General features: G+C 32.8%; 3 protein-coding genes across 3 annotated transcripts; 1 reads left to right on the forward strand and 2 right to left on the reverse strand.

Moving 5' to 3' along the window:
• LOC11421844 (aconitate hydratase 1) lies at positions 1-7,637 on the forward strand. The gene is made up of 20 exons (XM_003612199.4): positions 1-133; positions 258-365; positions 479-639; positions 767-859; positions 963-1,148; positions 1,290-1,451; positions 1,610-1,754; positions 1,862-2,004; positions 2,077-2,133; positions 2,229-2,308; positions 2,741-2,816; positions 4,548-4,733; positions 5,087-5,154; positions 5,252-5,370; positions 5,453-5,574; positions 5,646-5,744; positions 5,840-6,319; positions 6,690-6,788; positions 6,873-7,115; positions 7,225-7,637. The coding sequence occupies exons 1-20, from the start codon at positions 130-132 to the stop codon at positions 7,297-7,299; spliced, it is 2,706 nt and encodes a 901-aa protein (XP_003612247.1). The 5' UTR covers positions 1-129; the 3' UTR covers positions 7,300-7,637.
• A 3,707-nt stretch (positions 7,638-11,344) lies between these two features.
• On the reverse strand, positions 11,345-15,826 carry LOC11420577 (probable prolyl 4-hydroxylase 10). Its single transcript, XM_003612201.3, has 8 exons — positions 15,471-15,826; positions 15,302-15,386; positions 13,494-13,591; positions 13,275-13,372; positions 12,836-12,965; positions 12,552-12,739; positions 12,307-12,396; positions 11,345-11,664 (listed from the first exon to the last, which is right to left on the reverse strand). The coding sequence occupies exons 1-7, from the start codon at positions 15,665-15,667 to the stop codon at positions 12,323-12,325; spliced, it is 870 nt and encodes a 289-aa protein (XP_003612249.1). The 5' UTR covers positions 15,668-15,826; the 3' UTR covers positions 11,345-11,664; positions 12,307-12,322.
• A 2,265-nt stretch (positions 15,827-18,091) lies between these two features.
• Positions 18,092-20,569, reverse strand: LOC11418765 (uncharacterized). Its single transcript, XM_003612203.4, has 3 exons — positions 20,137-20,569; positions 19,653-19,804; positions 18,092-18,527 (listed from the first exon to the last, which is right to left on the reverse strand). Exons 1-3 carry the CDS (start codon positions 20,353-20,355, stop codon positions 18,383-18,385), a joined length of 516 nt encoding a protein of 171 aa, XP_003612251.1. The 5' UTR covers positions 20,356-20,569; the 3' UTR covers positions 18,092-18,382.
• Between the last annotated feature and the right edge of the window lie 530 nt (positions 20,570-21,099).

Below are 21,099 nucleotides of genomic sequence, written 5' to 3' on the forward strand. Positions count from 1 at the left end.
ATTATCGAATAATAAGAATACTATATCCTTTTCTCACCTACCTGCTATTCTTCTCTTCTCTTATTATTATTACCTTCGTTCTTCACGCTCTCTATTTTTCTCTCTCGATCTCAATCTCAATCTCTTACCATGGGTAAAGAAACTCTTACATAACATCAACATCTAACTCTTTCGTTCTTAATACCAGATTCAATTTATCTAAATTAATCTATATATTATGAAATATGCTTATTTTTTTTATTTTTTTTTATTTTCAGCAACTCAAAATCCATTCAACAACATATTGAAGACACTGGAAAAGCCAGGTGGTGGAGGTGAATTTGGAAAATACTATAGTTTGCCAGCTCTCAACGATTCCAGAATCGGTGAGTCATTTTATTTAATTATCACCGGTGTTAATGTGTCAGTGTCGTGTCTGGTGTCTGTGTCAGAATGGTTGGAGTAAAAATGATGTAGAAATTTGTGTTTGTGTTTTCAGATGCACTTCCTTACTCAATCAGGATACTTTTGGAATCTGCAATTCGTAACTGTGATGAGTTTCAAGTTAAGAGTGATGATGTTGAAAAGATTATTGATTGGAAGAATACTTCTCCTAAACAGGTGGAAATTCCGTTCAAGCCGGCTAGAGTGCTTCTTCAGGTGAGTGGCGAGCGAATATGTTAATGCCGGGAGTGGATGAGTGTTTAGTGATATTGCTTTTGTGAAATTCTTTGATTGTTAGTTAGTTGTATTGTGGTATTCATTGTGTTTTTAATTTTGATATCAGGATTTTACCGGGGTGCCTGCTGTTGTTGACCTTGCCTGCATGCGAGATGCGATGAACAGGCTTGGTGGTGATTCTAATAAAATTAACCCATTGGTAAGACAGATACAGATGCTGCTTATTGGTGAATTTGAGATTGATATTTGATTATTTTTGCGTCGAGCATGCGTAATAAATTTAAAATTTTGGTTACTTTCAGGTACCGGTGGATCTTGTCATTGATCACTCTGTTCAGGTTGATGTAGCAAGATCAGAAAATGCTGTTCAGGCAAATATGGAACTTGAATTCCAGAGGAACAAGGAAAGATTTGGTTTCCTCAAATGGGGTTCAAATGCGTTCAACAACATGCTTGTTGTTCCTCCTGGATCAGGAATAGTCCATCAGGTTATTGCATGATTCAGTAACTAGTAAAACGCGTGTGTTATATCTGAGTTATAATTTTTACATGTGAAGAATTTTTTTCTTCTTTATCCAGTAATTCCAGTTTGTCTTCTGAATCAAGATTTGCAAATTCAACTTTTGCAGGTCAATTTAGAATACCTTGGTAGAGTTGTGTTCAACACAAATGGTGTGCTTTATCCTGACAGCGTTGTTGGAACTGATTCACACACAACTATGATTGATGGCTTGGGTGTTGCTGGGTGGGGAGTTGGTGGAATTGAAGCCGAAGCTGCAATGCTTGGCCAGGTAAAAATAACGTGCTACTGGCTTTTTCACTTTCTTTTTTGCTAATTAGTATATTATTAGAAATGCATTTTTTTGCTAATTAGTATATTATTTGAAATGCATGTGTAGTTTTGGCCAATTGTTAACCTGTTATTAGAAACAATTATTTTCCTTTGCAGCCCATGAGCATGGTCCTACCTGGCGTGGTTGGGTTCAAATTATTAGGCAAACTACGAAGTGGTGTCACAGCTACTGACTTGGTCTTGACTGTTACTCAAATGCTAAGAAAGCATGGGGTTGTTGGCAAGTTTGTAGAGTTTTATGGTAAATACTAATTTATACAACATATTTCTTCCTTTGTAGCATCATGTTCCTAGCTGATTAATCAATCTTTCCTTCAATAATAATCGTTTTATATTTCCTTTATGCAGGGGAAGGCATGAGTGAACTACCTTTGGCTGATCGTGCCACCATAGCAAACATGTCTCCTGAGTATGGTGCAACTATGGGATTCTTTCCTGTGGATCATGTCACTTTGCAATATTTGAAACTGACCGGCAGGAGTGATGAAACTGTACGTTAACACTTGTTAGTTGTTTCGTGATATTTGATTTTATCTACATGTTCTTACACGTCTTTCTTGCAGGTTTCTATGATAGAATCCTATTTACGAGCTAATAAGATGTTTGTGGACTACAATGAGGTATGCTATGCATGCATATATTGTTTTGGGATAGTTATAGCTGAAATGTCTGAAAGAACCTGATCTGACTGAGAGTTTGCTTTGTTGCATTGCAGCCCCAAGTGGAGAGAGTGTACTCGTCCTATTTGGAGCTCAATCTTGAAGATGTTGAACCATGTGTCTCAGGTCCAAAAAGGTAACGAGTCTTCATGTTTTCCACTTAAAATTAAGGAAAATAAATGTACCATTACTTTTATTTTGCTTCACTACACATGCCTTCCCTTATTAAGATTAAAATATTGTTACATACGATTATCTAGGTTTAAAAAATTACAAAACCACCACCAACTTTGAAATCTTATTTAAGTTCAACAAGTCTGTCAAAATTGTCTATTCCTACCCTTGACCCTTGCTGGCTTGTTTAATCATATATTTTGAGGAAAATGAAGACCGCATTCATTCGGCTTAACTGATATGAAGGTTACATTCAACTAACAAACATGTTACATTTGACAACGTTGTGGAGTTGAGGATCTGTGTGGTAAATTAGAGGGGAATCGGTATTTACTATGAAAGTTTAATGACATTCAGTTTTTCATTGTTTAGTCCTTGCTTTAAATCTTTTCAGGCCTCATGACCGTGTCACTTTGAAAGAAATGAAAGCAGATTGGCATGCCTGCCTCAACAATAAAGTTGGGTTTAAGGTATTAACTTCTGGAACCATACATATTATCTGGAATGTCTAAATATAAAATGGCATAGCTTATTCTCAGTACCCATGATGCTTATATTTGTATATTGCCACATTTCGTTTTCAAATATAGTTTTTCAATAGCCACTGGGCAATTTTCAGTAAATCTCTCTTACACCTAAACATAGATAGATATGTCTGAATCTTCTTTTTATGTATATGCACTCACAAACAGATATACATTGACATACGTTCACTTTTTAAAAACTTGTATACACAATGAAACTTACCAATCAAATCATTAAACTGAAAGCCCACATGAATATACCAAGTTTACAAAATTTCATTTAATTCAAAGCCAAATGATACTTCTTTTTATGTACATGCACTCACAAACAGATATCTATTGACGTACGTTCACTTTTTGAAAACTTGTATACACAATGAAACTTACCAATCAAATCATTAAACTGAAAGCCCACATGAATATACCAAGTTTACAAAATTTCGTTTAATTCAAAGCCAAATGATACTTCTTTTTATGTACATGCACTCACAAACAGATATCTATTGACGTACGTTCACTTTTTAAAAACTTGTATACACAATGAAACTTACCAATCAAATCATTAAACTGAAAGCCCACATGAATATACCAAGTTTACAAAATTTCATTTAATTCAAAGCCAAATGATACTTCATTCCACCACCTTACAGTGACATGATATGCAATTTAAAATATAGGTAAACATCCATCATTAATTACACACCTACGAACATCCAAATTATCTAAAATTTGATATACAAGATCGTCAACATAATGCAACATGATTAAAAGTTTGGATTGATAGTTTTTGTATTCTAAAAAAAAGTTATCAAGTGTTAGTTATGCTTAGGTTTATGTGTGGTGTCAATGAATCTCGACCCTCTCTCAGTCATGCCTTTAGTGCATGATAGGATGGAATACAAAAATTTCAGCCATCTTGCCAAGTGAAATTCTGAAGTGTGTGAAATAGTCCATGATATGATTTTACACCCTCAGGGGCTTTTACACTACCAACAATGAAAAGTGAGAGAAACATTATTCTATGGCTAATAAATGCAAAATAGTTGTATATTATCCACTATCTAGTATGTATGCCTTTTTTTATTGTTAAGAGTTAACACCAACCTTGAGTGAGGAGTGCCCTGTTTGCACCCGTTGCTTTATGGCTTTGTTTGCGAGTTTGGAGGGGAAGGGAGGGCTTTGGAAAAAGGAAGGAGCAAGTGGAAGAAATACAGAACTTTAAGAGGGGGTGAGGGCTTAGGGGGGTTCACTTTTCTTCATAATACAAAATCTTCCTAATTTGGGGGAACTCAACAATTGTATTGGAGGAGGATTTTGGAGGGTTTATATGAATTCTTCAAATTCAATCTAATCTATTTTATAATATTCTTAAAATTAAAAATATATTAATCAAAAACATTAATTTATCATTCTCTAAAAAATACTTTTTCAAAAAATGTGACAAATTTCTCCATTTCCCCCCATATTTCCCACCCCCCAAAGCCCACCCCTCCAAACTCCCAAACAAAGCCTAAGACATTAAACCCCCTAATCACCTCAAGAATGCCGTTCACTTTTTACTGCATTGGATGAAATTTGAATTTATATCCCCGAAGAATGTACTCGTTGCATCTTCTAGGAAGTTTAACAGTACTAGGATTTCATTTATTTGAGCCGTATAGTATTGCATTGTTACAGGGCTTTGCTGTGCCAAAAGAATCTCAGACAAAATTTGCAGAGTTCAAATTCCATGAAACACCAGCAAAACTTAGGCATGGGGATGTTGTTATAGCTGCTATCACCAGTTGTACAAACACCTCAAATCCTAGTGTAATGCTTGGAGCTGCATTGGTTGCAAAGAAAGCATGTGATTTGGGATTGCAGGTTAGTCAATGTCTCTGCATTTGGTTTCTGTGTTAATGATTTAATTCAATAATGACATGCTTATACATCTATTATGCATAAATCCAATGTGCATCTACTCATGAATGCAACATGATTTCCTCCTTTGTTTTCTAGCTAGTATTAGAAAGTAGAATCGTATTTTTGCTATTTTCCCTTTTTGTTTCACATTAGTGATTGTTTGAGGCTGTTTTTTGTTTTACAGTCCAGTAGTTAAATACGTATTTGAGGGAATATAAAATGTGCTTACCTTTTCCATTTCCCCCTAATAATTTGTTATTTTCTTCTACTAACCGATTGCTATCTGTTCACTATTATTTCATATTAACTATTAGGTGAAGCCATGGATCAAAACAAGTCTTGCTCCAGGTTCTGGTGTAGTTACTAAGTATTTGCAGAAGAGGTACTCTTAGAATATCATGAAGTATTTACTCATAATATGGTGGCGTTCACATTTATGTGGCTGAAATATCTTGATTAATCCTGTATTGCTTCTGCAGTGGCTTGCAACCGTATTTGAATCAGCTAGGGTTTAATATAGTTGGGTATGGATGCACTACGTGCATTGGAAATTCAGGGGATATTAATGAAGCCGTTGCATCTGCAATTACTGAAAATGGTACATATCCTTTTATAAATGGTATATTTGAATTACTTATGAATCTGAGGTTGTCTTAACACTGATTTTCTGAATTTTACAGATATAGTAGCTGCAGCTGTATTGTCTGGAAATAGGAACTTTGAGGGCCGAGTTCATCCATTAACGAGGGCTAACTACCTAGCTTCTCCTCCTCTCGTTGTTGCCTATGCCCTTGCCGGCACAGTACGTAAATTAAATTGTTTCCATGTTTCAAAACTGCTTCTTGCTGTCTAATTTTGGACATTATTATTCAGGTCAACATTGACTTTGACACCGAGCCCATTGGGATTGCGAAGGATGGAAAACAGATTTTCTTCAGAGATATTTGGCCATCCAGTGAAGAAATAGCAGATGTAAGTGGTTGAATGTGTTTTATTATCATTCCACCATATAAATAAAATTATATTGTTTAGTTTCTATCCTTTGTTCATATTTATCCTATTTTCAGGTTGTACAATCGAGTGTGCTGCCCGATATGTTTAGGGAAACATATAATGCTATTACCAAAGGCAACCCTATGTGGAATAGTTTATCTGTTCCATCTGGCAATCTTTATGCCTGGGACTCTACATCAACTTATATTCATGAGCCACCTTATTTTAAAGGCATGAGCATGTCTCCCCCAGGCTCCCATGGAGTGAAGAATGCTTACTGTTTGCTCAACTTTGGAGACAGTATTACCACTGACCACATCTCTCCAGCTGGCAGCATACATAAGGATAGTCCTGCAGCCAGATACCTTACAGAACGTGGGGTTGATAGACGAGACTTCAACTCCTATGGAAGTCGCCGTGGCAACGATGAGGTGATGGCAAGAGGAACTTTTGCCAATATTCGCATTGTGAACAAATTCCTAAATGGAGAAGTTGGGCCTAAAACTATACATGTTCCTTCTGGGGAGAAGTTATCAGTCTTCGATGCGGCAAACGTAAGTTTTCTTAACTATGTGACATGTAGGCACATTAGTCATTGATATTTTTCTGAACCATGCTGCAATAATATCAGTTTTAGTTCCATATATTTTTTAATCAAGAGCTGAAGTAGCTAACCCAAAGCCTTTTTGCTCGTATACTTTTAATTTTATTTGATTGTCATATATAACATCAAGGGAGGTTCCAAAGTGGTCCGTGTGTAAATCGAATTTAAGAGTTTCGACCTACGGATATCATGTTGGATTTTGTTCTTTATACAATAATTATTAACTAAATATTTCTAGCTCCTTTTTTTTGTCGACTCTAGAAATTTAATGTGAAAGAATATAATGCTTGAATTTGGTATTGACACTACTTAATTGTCAGAAATACAAGAGTGAGGGGCACGATACAATTATTTTGGCTGGTGCAGAATATGGGAGTGGAAGCTCTCGCGATTGGGCAGCAAAGGGACCAATGCTACTGGTAATTCCTTGATGCTGTTCTGCTCTGACTAATGTGTATATTCTTAGTTGATGTAATGCTATATTGATTCGTTATTGTTCCTAGGGCGTGAAAGCTGTCATAGCAAAAAGCTTTGAAAGGATTCACCGCAGTAATTTGGTGGGAATGGGCATAATTCCTTTGTGTTTCAAGTCTGGGGAGGATGCCGATACTCTTGGATTGACCGGTCATGAACGTTACACCATTGATCTTCCAAGCAGTGTGAATGAAATTCGACCTGGTCAAGATATCACTGTGGTGACAGACAATGGGAAGACATTTTCATGTACCCTGAGATTTGATACAGAGGTATTAATTTTGCTTTTTCATTTTTTTTTTGGTGGTGTTGCTGTCTGTTTTGATGCTGTTTTTATTCTTTGACTTTTTATCCTGCTGATGTTTCGGTTATGTATGGCAGGTTGAACTTGCTTACTTCAATCATGGAGGCATCTTACAATACGCCATCAGAAACTTGATCAATGCTAAACATTGATTTTTAACACTGCCTAAATAATGTGGAATGGGTCAGCCAAGGTCCTTCCAATGTGAGAGGAAATTCATGTCATTCAGCTATTTATATCAATAAACTAAGGAACTCAGGTGGAGGTTCGTGGATGTGTCGTTTGCTAAAGAAATGTAATTCATTTTTCTCATTTCTCTTACCTGTTTACGAGAATAAAAAGTGGTTTTACGGTTTGCATTTGTAGCAAACATTTACATTCTAGTGAATATCAAGAATTTTTATTGAAGCATTGTGACAAAGCATAAATTGGATTAAGGAGCGTTGAAAGATTTGTACACCTGTGTTTGAAGTAAAATTGAGCCTCATAATATAGCACGCTTGAGCTTTCTTGTAGCTACGCACTTAATCGAGAAATAGAAAACGAGTAAATGAAAATATGCCCTTCTTAATCTGATTAATATACACACTCCTAGCATAGCAGATGTTTCATGTGGCCAATCCTTACACAATGTGTAATGATCTCCTTGAAGAAATAAGGGGTCGTGACTTGTGAATAGTTCAACCTAATATAATTACTAATATTTGTTATGTTTTTATTATAAAAGAAGAAGAAAAAAACTTATCTCTTAAAAACAGAAAAGAAAAATTGTCGTTAGCAAAATCGCCCCACAGAATCGTGTAACAAGTTTCGCTTTAAACAAACTTGAAAAACGTAAGTTTTTGTCTCTAATAACAACCTCATGCGAAATGGTTAAAGTGTAAAACTATAGGTACCTAAAGCACTTGAATGAGAGGGTAGCTTAGTTAGAGGTCTGAGTTTAAATCCAGTAGTGTTAAAAATGTTAAGGGAGTCGGATTAGTTGATTATTGGATCGGATACCGAGTTTTAAAAAAAAAAATGTTAAGGGAGAATTATCTCATTCATTATGGTTCCATCCGGTTCAAGAGATTAGTCTCTACAATTACGCGCAAATGACATCCAATTCACACAAAAATATATATAAAACTACATGTGTAATGAGTTAGCCAAATTCCTACAATGTTGTGATGCTTTATGGCTGCTTAGCATGAAAATAAATCATCTATTTAATCCGTAAATTATCACTCTCTCACTAATTTAGTCCATATACTAAAACAATATAATAAATAGTCTCTAATAAACTATATGAATCCGGCAATTTAAGCCCTTAAGTATTTGATAATCCATCAATTTAGTTAATAATATCTTGTTATCAAGGTCTAAATTGCCGAATTTGATAAAATTTATGGACTACTTAGTATATTTACGTATTTTTGAGGATTAAAATTTGAGGTTTATTCTTATCACTAAAATGGGAAGAGCATAATTTCTTCACCGGAATATTTGAAATGCACAAAAGCAAGACTTTGGGGTATCAATCATGTGACGAGAATACTCACCGCTACATTACTGTAACTGCTAGGTGAGGACCTGCATAATTTGCAGATTTAACCGTAAATCTTGAGTGCAAGTATCCTCGGTACCTCAAAGTTTAGTCATATAGCTAATTTTGATGAGTCAATGTTATCCATTTGTTACAATTCACATCAGTACCTCAATCAGATAAAGTAAGATAGCTTAGAGAACTGCTGCTATTCATAAACTTTGACACAAAAATTTAACTGTTTATATTTGTCCTTTGATTTTCTATTTTTTTTCTTTTGTGCTTAATTCTTTTCTTCTTCTTCTTCTTCTTCAGTTTTTCAACGGTCTTCCTGAACTTTTTTTAATTGTGCTCTCTTACCCACAATCATTCTTTTTCAAACCGTCACCCCAAACTTAAAAGGTCCCATGAGCAAACCTCAAATTTAAAAGATTGCCAAAACTTAAATATAAATTCTTTCCTAACTTTAATTAAGGTGAGTGAATTTCTTTTTCTTCCGGGTTTTCCTCTTCTTAATTGCGAGAACTAGCTTTTACACCGGTGCATCAAAAATATTTACTTCATTGTGAATTAGGCATACTGTTATTTAACTCAACAACGTTTAGTATTAAAAATAAAATCAGAATGCGGTGTAGCATTAGAGATACATCAAGATATCAAACAATTCCGTAGTAATTGAGAATGCATCTGACAGTTAAATTAAAATGAAAGACCAGTATAAATGAAATAGGTACTATCATCATTTCTATAATGTTGTTACAGGTTTAATAGACCTAAATAATATATGATTAAATTAGAACAATGGTAACCTTCCTAAATATTCCAAGTATAAAATCTAACATATGACTGTCATGGTACCTTAAGTTTAATTGTCATATACTCCATAAACTTTCTTGTCTCTAAATGATTGCTCAAATTTATGACTAAGAGGTCTCTTAAACTCCACCTTAAAAAGGTAAGTACATTTAACCAAAGCTGCAACAAAAAAACAGGACTTAGATGTTGATTACTTACATTAGAAGCAAGATTTCTGCACAACTTTTGTTGAATAGCATTGATGCATCATGATCAAAGAGAACAAATGTTGCACAATCAATATTATCCATCACATGCACCTTAATTGAGTACCTACATTATATACAACCTGTAGCTAGCTATTTAAATTTATAACATTAAGTTACAAATGCTGTTGAACAACCATTGATGAAGATGAATACAATGTGAATGAAAATATACCTCGGGAAAACTTTTCCTCATGTTTATTGCACTTCTCACAGAAATACATGCTTAAATCGGGATAAACTAGGGTTTATTAGTTGATTACAGCGCTAATTTGCATTTTAATTACAGAATGTATTTTACTTAAGTGTTTATTAGTTGATTTTCTTGCCCAAAATTTGTTATCGATATTTCTGTGCTGAAGATATGGAGAATCACTAGTTGAGTGTTCTGCCAAAACAACCTGGAATAAGGATGGAAAATTACTGTTAGAGCACCCGTTTAGTAAGCGGGAGGTCTTGAGTTCAACTCTCAACGAGAGCAAAATTCTTTTTCTTTCAAAATAAAAAGGATGGAAAATTACCCTCTTTGCACCAAATCTCCAAGGCAACGTAACATATACAACCAAGGTTGTCATACTCGAGAGTCTACATAGACTTGAGGGAAATCCGTAGACTCGACTTGTAAGAGTCTACACAAACACACACCCTCGCACAAGACACTTTCTTATGAAGATTTAAGATTCGTGCATTATATATATAGCTTTTTCTATATCCAGACTTGATTTTATTTCATGAACAATTTTGTAGATTCTCAACGGTAAAAATTGTTAACTTGGGCTGAACGCTTTAACATGCTAGGAGGAATTGCTCAGAGAATTTATTTGCATGAACTATCTCGTCTAAGTTATACATAGCGATCTCAAACCTAGTAATATTCCATTAGCTGAAAATATGACTCCTAAAATTTTAGATTTTGGTTTGGCTCAAATTGACAAAGCAAATCAAGACGAAGGAAGTACAAATAGAATTGTTGGAGCATAGTAAGTTTTGAATGTTCACTCTTTTGTTATATTTTTTGAGTTCTTCTCAATTAAGGTACATTTCAGTTAAATTAATATTGTTTTTTTAATAGAGTGGCTAAAATATGTCTCCAGAATATGTGATGTATGAACAGATTTCTGAAAAATAGGACATTTATATTCTTGGAGTTATGATTTTAGAGATTGTTGCTGCAAAGATTCGTGCACATGCGCTTGCAGCATTGGAGCTTCGTGCATTTTCTTTGCATGAAGCACAATGAACTCATTTTTAATAGCCATTGCTGTGGGACCAATATAGCTCACTTTAAGTGCTAGGGACGAAAGTTGGGGGGAACAAACCTTCAGGATAGAAAGAAATCCACATAACAATGACCTTATTTTCTCTCCCGTTTCAGAACAAGCATAGGAGGACAATTTATTTATTTTGCCTTTGGAAACCCTCTGTCAATGAGGCAACGACAGAGAGACATACACCGGACACGATACTGAAACACTGACATCTATATTAATTTAAACGAATTACATTCGATGTCGTGCTGATGATGTGCTTCAGACACATCTTTAATTGTAAGTGTCGGTGCTACATAGCTCATTACCAATAGTGGCTTCATAGATTGAAAACATGCAAAAATGTAGAGAAGGCTCCTCATAAATGGGCGACAACAGAAGCAAACAGATAACAACGATACACAGGGTAAATGAGCTCGGAGCAAAAAGCTGGTATACTTGTTACATCTATCGGTTCACAACTTCACGAGTACTTATTTGTTTATTGTATTTGCTACATATAAATAAAAAGATGGGAAAAAATAAGTTACCTAAGCTACAAAACAAAACAAATTACAGAACCCCACGTCACGCTGCAAACATTTCCTTTGAGACCTTAAGCTCCATTGTACGAAGTATTAGCCGAGACTTTGCACATGATTGGAATGATGAACTCAGACAAGCCTGAGAAATAAAAATCAATCAACATGAGAGGTGATCAGCAGCAAGCCAGCAACTGGCAAATTAAATATTATTACCCTAAATGCAGAAGTTGAGAATCATGTTGTGCAAGACAAACTATTCAGCTGTAAATACAGCTCTGCAAACAATTTTAAATATATAAACTAACATGACATGTTGCAGAAGATTCTAAGTACCCACACAAACACATTTTGGGAAGTGTTTATCATACAAGGGCTTATATATAAGCTTATTACTATAATTATCGAGAGAATGTTGTTAATTTTTTTTTTCATATAAGGGTAAGTTGTTTTAATTGAGAAGCATACTGAAATTAGTTGAAAACAGCTTATAGACATGTCATAAGCTCTCTCAGACAATTAACAAGTTATAAAAAAAAACTCAAATAAACCATAAATAAGCTCTTTCAAACATACCCTATATCTACAGTTTTAAGTAATTGAGGCCAGAATAAACACGATAGGTGCAAGACAAATCAACATTTACAATTTTATTTTAGATCAAATTGTATGTTATGCAGGCAAGCATTTAGCTAAGTATCAGGTAAAACAAATGCAAAATATTGCATTAACTGTCAAATAATATTTATTACAACAATACAACAGAGGCGAGATAAGTAAGTACCTATTGTAACATATACTCAAGTTTTGTATTCATTGACGCGGATCCATTTGGTGCTTGACCACTTATTTCCTTTAATTACCGGACAACCACCTGAAAGTTATCAAGAAAACAGTTTTAATAATTTATCTCCTCTATTGTGAAAGCCCATTGATGCAGAAGGCAGCGCAAATAATAATAATAACAAAAATAAAATAAATAAATAAATAAATAAATAAATAATAATAATAAAAGAAAGAGAAACTAACCATGCAAGCTTGATGCATCTAAAGTTGCATCCGGCTTCATGCTCCAGAAAAGTAAAGCATCACCTCTCTTTGGCTTAATTGAAAGTCCTTTTTTCCCACAATCAGAAAGCTCATTATACCACGGCACATTACTGAAATTCCCCTTAGCAGCAGGGAACACTGTCTCACCCCCTTCTTCAACATCTGTACTGTATCATTAAAATAGAAAAAGAAAATCCCATGAACAGCTGATCACATATCCAAGACAAATTGAAGTTAGTAAGACAGCACATGATATCACTTACAGGTACATCAGTACCGTTGCTATGCGCTGACCCCCATTCTTTGTGTTAAATTCATCAAGAAAGTAGTCATAGTGAGGCTCATACTTTTGTCCAACTTCATAATGTAGAACTTGAAGTCCTTCACCGTGCTCTGCATATTGTGAGGCATAGCTTATTAATGCTTGCTGAAGTATATGATGGAAATAACCTACTATCTAAGACCATAATAAAAGAAAGCTAGATGGCAACGTTAACTGAAAATATTCAGTGGAAGACACATACATAAACATCTCCAACTACTCAAAGTTCTGCCTAACAGACAAAAAGTTGACTACAGATTGTACGTACATACAAACAAGAAAAAAAAGTACCAGTAGTAAACTCTTAATTTTATCAATAAAAATTAAAATTTATATAAAAAAAAAAAAAAAAAGTATATATAATAGGCGGGGTTACTTACCTACAGGAATAAAAGTAAAGTCGGCAATTTTTTTCTCAATATTCCTCACAATCTTATCACGTCCCCTGGCCAGAAATGTTCCAGAGCTAGTACGCACTCTACATGTAGAAAGAAATATGTAAAGATGGGGTTTGCCATACTGGCAATCAAAACAATGCAGAAGAAACCATTTTCAATTTCAAAGGACACTTAACAGAGAAAGATAGGAAATACTCCTACCTGCTGTCTTTGCTCTTTCCAGTCTCGCTATCAACAACCGTTGACTTGTGCATACTCGGCTTTGCTATGTCGATCAGATATTCACATTCCTCCTTGGTCTACTCAGATTATTCAGCTAAACTTTAGTGATTGGAAGGTGGAGACAATACAATGTATCATATTAAATAAATATTAATGCTCCACAGGAGCTTCAAGTTAAACACAATGTCACCACATCACGCTAAAATCATATTCAAACATGGAATTCAAACAGGGAAATACATCACTTGAACCTTCTATCAACCATCATTTAACCAAGCAAAACACAAATAGTTTTGATACTGATATCCCTAAGTAGATAGTAAAACAAAGGCAAACTCATCACCAAGAACCACAAGTAATTAAATTAAAAGACCCTTAATGATTGGGTAATATTAGATTTCTAGTCTAACTGAACCCCACAAAATTAATTTCTTTTTTTTTTAACAAACCCACAAAATTAACTTTTTTTTTTTTTGAAGGAAATACAAAATTAACTTGTTAGGTGAAGATTGAGCAAACTTTATAAACCTTATTTATGCCATATCAGGCTACGTTGGACTTTCGCCTTTCTTTGGTATGTAGCCATGGTACTAAACCCCCTACTTCTATTATTAGTGTGTAGCATTAGATTTTGAGCCTGACTCAGACCCACAAAATTAACTTCTTTTTTTTTTTTAACAAACCCACAAAATTAATTTGTTAGGTGAAGATTATTCAAACTTTAGAAACCTTATTTATGCATATCAGGCTACGTGAGGCTTAAGCCTTTCTTTGGTATGCACTAAACCCCCTGTTTTTATTCCATTTCACGCACACCCTTGTTACCTCCTAGAGTTTGAGGCTGCTAGTTGTACCAAACCCTTAACATATAGATCCAATATTACCAGAAATCACCTTCTTTCCCAATTTGTAGACTAGTCACAAGGAAAAAACACTATTCCAAATTAGGACGTGTTTCCTTTAAAACAAAAAACTAACTTGAACATTTCTAACATTTTCACAAACCACAACCTTGATTAAGGCCCTGTTTGTGTAAACAACTTATTTTGCAGCTTAAAGCATAAGCATTTATGAATAAGCAATTTCTATAACCCAAGATAAAAGTCAAACTGTTTTTGTATAATCTATAAGCTATTTTCATAAGTTATCCTGCTAAGCTTATGGAAATAAGCTGAAAACAGCTTATGAAATACATTATAAGTTGTTTTCATAAGTTCTTCCAAACAATGTCACACATGATTACGCAAGTAGATAAGCTCAAATAAATCAGTCCTTATATAAGCACTTTTTCAAGTTTATCTTTTAGGGCTGTTTGGATAAACAGCTCATAGCACAAGCGCTTATCATATGCATGAATTTACATAAGCTATTTTTAAAGAAAAAGATAAAATAAAGTTAAATTATTTTTGTAAGTTATATTGGAGAACTTATGAAAATTAGCAGAAAAAAGTTTGTGAAAATTGTCCTAAGCTGTTTTCATGAGTTCTCCCAAACATTCTCACAAAACTTATGTCACTAGATAAACTCAAATAAGTCAATCCAAACCTGCCCGTGTTATAAAAATAGCTTATAGATAAGCACTTATGATATAAAACACTTAATTACGTTATTTATCCAAACATGCAAAACAGAGAAATATCACCAAAACGACAAAACAAACCATGAAAAGTAAATACCAAAAACATATGTATAGTTCACAAATTCCGATCAAATTATGAATCGCATTAATAAAATGGACCTAACACTAAATTATAAAAAATAAAAAATTCATGAATTTAAATACTAACCAGAAAATTGTGATACACAAAAGCTCTAGGCTCCCATGATACAACTTCAACCCACTGTTCACCCTTACCTTCTTCATCATCATTTCTAATTCAAACAAAAAAAAAATCATCAACACAACAAAAAAAAACGCGGAATTAAATCGAAAAACAGTTATAACAGAAACATTACCTATCGACGGTGTTATGAACAATGGAGGTGAGATCGTTGGGTTTAGGCAAGTTTTGATTGGAAGAAGGAATGGAGAGGATTCCGAAGACGAGGAGAATGAGGATAAGGAAAGTGAAAGCGATGAATAGAGAGAAAATGAGTGTGTATGGTGATGATGATTTTCGTGATGGGAGACGAGAGTATCGTGATTTCGCCATTGTTGTTGAGTTTTTCAGATCCACGAGATCTGAAAAAATTCAACAGTTGGAATTGAATATTTGAGAGAAGAAGAAAATTTGTAATACTGTTACGACTAGGTAGAGGGTGGAAGAAAGATGGAAGCTTTTTATTTGTTTTTCTTTTTCTACACCTTGTTTTTCCGAAATAAAAAAGTCAAGGTTTCTAATAGTGGTAATTTTTTCATCAATCAGCGTGGGTATACCTACACTAATTGCGTCTTTGTATTTGCAATTTACTTTACTCTATAGAGACGCTTTCTCCCATCATTATTATAAATAAATTTATTTTTAAAATTTATTAAATAAATTATGTATCTGATTTATAATATATATCAATTATTCAATTATTTGTCAAAAAAATAAATCAATTATTATCCAATTAATTTGAAAAAAGAATCATTAGAGGAAATATTTGTTCTATTTTTCCAGAGTACGTGACAAGTAACACTTCATTCACTTATAATTGCAAAGTTTCATTTTTTTTAGACTATATGATAAGTGTCGTTTGAAATTCACATATAATTGCAAAATTTCAAGTTTAAACAAGGATGAAAGTATTTTATCTAACGATAGACCTTAATAATCTGAAGTTCAATCGAAATATAGATAAAGTCTGACCAATAATTGATCTCACAAGAAATTGAACTTGAGTTCCATCACTTAATTGTCTTACAAACTCGTTTTGTTCACTTTAAATCGTTGCTTTTAATTTTTAATTTTTATGCATATGAATACTATTTTTTTTACGCAACATATGAATAATGAAACCAATAAATGTTGTTGTTACTTTAAATACAATTGTCTATCTTTTATTTCCTATTTCCAACAAAAAAAAAATATTTTATTTCATACAATAACTTTACTTATTTAATATTTTTGTATATTTTTCACTCTACGGTAAATAAGGATAATATTCACAAAAAATAATTCACGCTAAATTAAACTTTACTCCCTCGTGTCCTATTTAAAAGTTTTTTTAAAAAAACCGGTTCTATTTATAAGAATTTTTTTAAAAAAAGAATTTGTTATGTTTATAGAAAAAAGTCACAACTTAAAGGAATATTTATTGCTTAAAATTATTTTCTAGCCCACATTGATTGTTCGTTTTTTTAATATTAGTGATATACATATTTTATACTTTACAGATTTCTATGATATATTTGTAAAATCGTAGAAAAAAGTTGCAGCAATTAATATTAGTGATATACATATTTGTAAAATGTCTAGTTTTGATGTTTTTTATTGTTTTTTTCCTTATACATAATAAAGACCGGATGAAATAGAAAGATAAATAAACCACAACAAAAACAATTCTATAAATGTGATAATCGGAAAAGAAAAGGAAATAATGTTTGCTCATTTGTAATTTTAACATGACAGGATCTAATCTCACGTTGCCTAACCTTATCCAACGCTCTATAGTAATTTTCATACATCTCGTTGACAAGCAAGTACCATCATTATTGTGCAAGTGCAACTATTTAAGATATAGAGTTGCATCACCTTAATCACAAAAATGTTAAACCGACTATATATACTACTAGTTTGTGTTTGATCATCCTCTTAAGTTTAAGATTCGAACTCCAGCCATAAAAAAAAAAAAATAATATTGTGTTTGACAAAAAGTTAGAAAAATAAGAAATTTTGATTGTATTCAAATTCAAATATATTTTTTATGTCATTTATTAGAAAATATCAATTCATTCTATTTTCACTAAGTTGAATCGATTGGGAGTACCGAGTAATTGATTTACACAAACAAAATAACAATCTTACTATCTAAATTAGATAAATTAGTTCATTCTTGTCCACTAATGGATTAGAAGCACTAAGTTTGAACATTGAACCCAATTTATATTGCTTGGCAGTGCTCTCAATCAATTTGTACTTCATTGATACCATTTGAGCTTAACAACTTGAAAACTTGATTGTGTGTCTCATTTTTCATCATTGACTAAAATGGAAATTTCCTTACATAAAATATCCAGAGTTATAATCGGAATTTAATTTGAAAATTTCAGTATAAAATTAGCTGGCAGAGGATGCTTAAGTTGACTGTGAGAATAACTACTCCGCCATATTGTGCACTTGTCTCAAAAATATTCTTAAACAAATCCCGTTGTTCATGGCTATTATTGTCTTTCTTGTATTTAAAAATGGTTACTTGAAAATTCATGAATGTAGAGATTGTTTGTAAGAGTACGGAACATTTTTTCCTTGCGATATAAATTCTCTATACCCAACAATTAAATCACGACAAATAGTGTTAAAAAGGACATTGCGATATTCAAGAGTTGGGGTTCAATCAGAATTTTGTGTGTGTTCATTGTAAGTGGTGAGTTTTTAATTCATAGACTATTAGACAAAAAAAAAACCACGAAAAATAATATAATAGGAATCGGATGAACTCAGGACGGATGTTTTTAACACTAGTATTTTTTTATATACACAACTAGAAATCAATTCTTCTAATAGAAAGGTAATGTCGAGAAATTCTATTACTGGTGATTAATTAACCAGAAAATAGAATAGCAAGGCAATTACACATTAAGTAATAATTATTTCAAACTTGACCATTTGTAACAAATGTAACAATTCTTATCCCAAATAACACACATGGGATTTTGAATAACAAATGAAGCATTAACAAGGGAACTATTATAAGTTCAAATAATATTGAGAGCTCTTATGGCTTCAAAAGACACCAATAGCAGTAGGATACAAGGCCTTAGGCTTGTAAGAAATAATATGTGGAACATAAGTAGAGGTCCGTTTCTTAGGAGGATCCATGGAAGCTAAGGCTGGTTGGTTTAAATATGCATACTTGCTTTTAGTCCACCTGCACATGACAAAACTAATACTATTATTATTATTAATGTACAAACTACAAACTCCTTTAAAATGGCTTCATTTATGATTATGAAATGAACAAATAAGATAACATCATAGAAAAAGTTGTGGGGTCCGATTCTATTATTATATTAATAGAATGCATGACTGAAGCATTTGATGTCTAGATACATTGTCAATTTTAGTCTCATCTCCAATCGATCAATTTGATAATTGTTCAACTTTAGTTGGTTCTCACTCTCTTAGAATCGGTTCAAGCTATAGATTGAATAGAGTTGAACCGCGGTTGGTTCAATTTCAATCTGCCCATTCGTTCAATTGGAACCGGGTCTCTTAGAACCAAATCAAACTAGTTTTAATCGAGCTCAGCCGTGGCCGGTTCAATCAATTCATTTTTTTAGGTTTCATTTGAAAAGCTAAAAATCAACACTGGTTTATTTATTTGTTAGGCATCAAGTGCTTATTTATTTGTTAGACATCAAGTTCAATCCATTGATTCATAACTCAAAGTCCTGACTTATTTGATCTCCAACTTGATTGCTTAATGCATATAACAAATGTTGTTAAAATATCACCTCAAACTATCTTGTCCAAACAATTGATGTAAAGTTTTTCCAAGATACCACAATTCATTTTATAGGGTTAAATATGTTTTTGGTCTTTATAAATATGTTAACTTTTTGTTTTAGTCCCTCTAAAATTTTCCTTCAACTTTTAATCCCTATAAAACTTTCAATTACTACTTTTGGTCCCTATTTTTAATTTAATTTTTGTATTTTTTAATGAAATTGTAAAGAAATGTGTAAAATATTCTAAAAAAATTCCTAAAAAAATTAAATTTTTTTAACAAAACACAAATTAAATATAAATTTTTAACCGTGAAAAATATAAAAATTCATATTAAATTCATGTTTTGTTAAAAAATTCTTTAAAAAAATATGAATTCTAGATATGAGTTTACTTTAACAGATGGACCAAAAGTGAAGATTGAAAATTTTATAGAGACTAAAAGTTGAAGGAAAATTTTAGAGGAACTAAAACGAAAAGTTGGCATATTTATAGGGATTAAAAACATATTTAACCCTTATTTTTATAAGATGGAAAATATACTAACCAATCCTTTATTCCCACGCGTACTTCCTTGTCTTCATCAACCTTTTTGCCACAATAATTTGTCCCTACAGCCCAATTGACTTTCTCTTTATTGGCCTCATCTTCATCACCCTCATTCTTTAAGCTCAATTCAAACCTCAGGTACTCTTGCTCCTATAATCAAATAGAAATTAATCATGATCATAACATGCTTGAACAAATTTAGAAATTCATGTTCAAAAAAAATTAATCAACCACATGAAGAATATATGTTAATTAAGCAATTTATAAACAATTTTGCTTGGATTGAACTACAAGAATGATCTGGACTCCTTGATATGTCTATCATCAAAAAGGAAAAACAAAACAAATTATTATTTTCTTACGAGGATCAACCATAATATATACACATACACACATATGTACCATATACTTGAATTATATATATACATATAATTTGAATTCTTGATAGCTGCTGCAGAGGATGCAAACTATATGGCACTTACCGTGAGATTGCGCGCACGGAGTCTTGCCGCAGCCTTGATAGCAGCAAGGAGATGATCCTCTTCCACAATTCGCTTTTGCCTCCAAAACTTGGCAATTTCGCGTTTTGTCACGCTCTCTTCTGCTCTTGGCTTCGAGATGATTCGGAATTTTGGAAGCGGAGGAGGTGGTGGTGGTGTTGCTGCCCTTGAAATAGTCCCTTGTTCCTTCCTTTGCTTCATTTCGACAAACTTTTGAGCTTTTTTCACTTTGTCACTACTCACTAAACTTCTAAGCTATATCTAAAATAAATTTGAGATTACGGATGTAAGCAACTAACTATCCAACCTACCTTTCTTCCACACTACACCAGTAGATAGACTTTTTGTTACAACTGGAATTTCTTAGTCGGAGAGCATAAGCAATATTTATAGCCCCTTTTAACTTGCGTGGGGAGAACATAAACAACAAAAAAGAAAAAGGGTCGGTTGTTCCATCTATTTTAAATGTAAAAATGTAAAAGAAAGAATAAAAAATAACACTCTTTCCGTCTCAATTATAAGTCCATTTCACATAAATAATTAACAAATTTGATTAATTGCACATGAAAGAGAAAAATTGTGAGTTATTTTACAAAATTAATATTTATTAAAAGTATGAAAAAGATAATTCTACTACTACTATAAAAAAAAAAATCCTCCTATAAAATTTTATAATTAACCTCAGTTAAACTCATAATCATGTATGTTTTATTTTTATGGATTGAATTGTCATTTTACAAATAAAAAATTAATTTATTATGACATAAATATAAGGAAACGGTTTATTCTCCTATGTTATGTCATAAATATAGAAATATGGTTTTTTCTCATCTCTTTTGTCGTATTATACGAAAAAATCATTTATTCTCATCGTTTTTTTTTTTTGAAACATTATTCTCATCTCTTTTAATCATTTGATCTCACTAATTTACAAAAAAAAGTATT

This window comes from Medicago truncatula, chromosome 5 (assembly GCF_003473485.1).
Source record: "Medicago truncatula cultivar Jemalong A17 chromosome 5, MtrunA17r5.0-ANR, whole genome shotgun sequence".
NCBI classification, from domain to species: Eukaryota; Viridiplantae; Streptophyta; class Magnoliopsida; order Fabales; family Fabaceae; genus Medicago; species Medicago truncatula.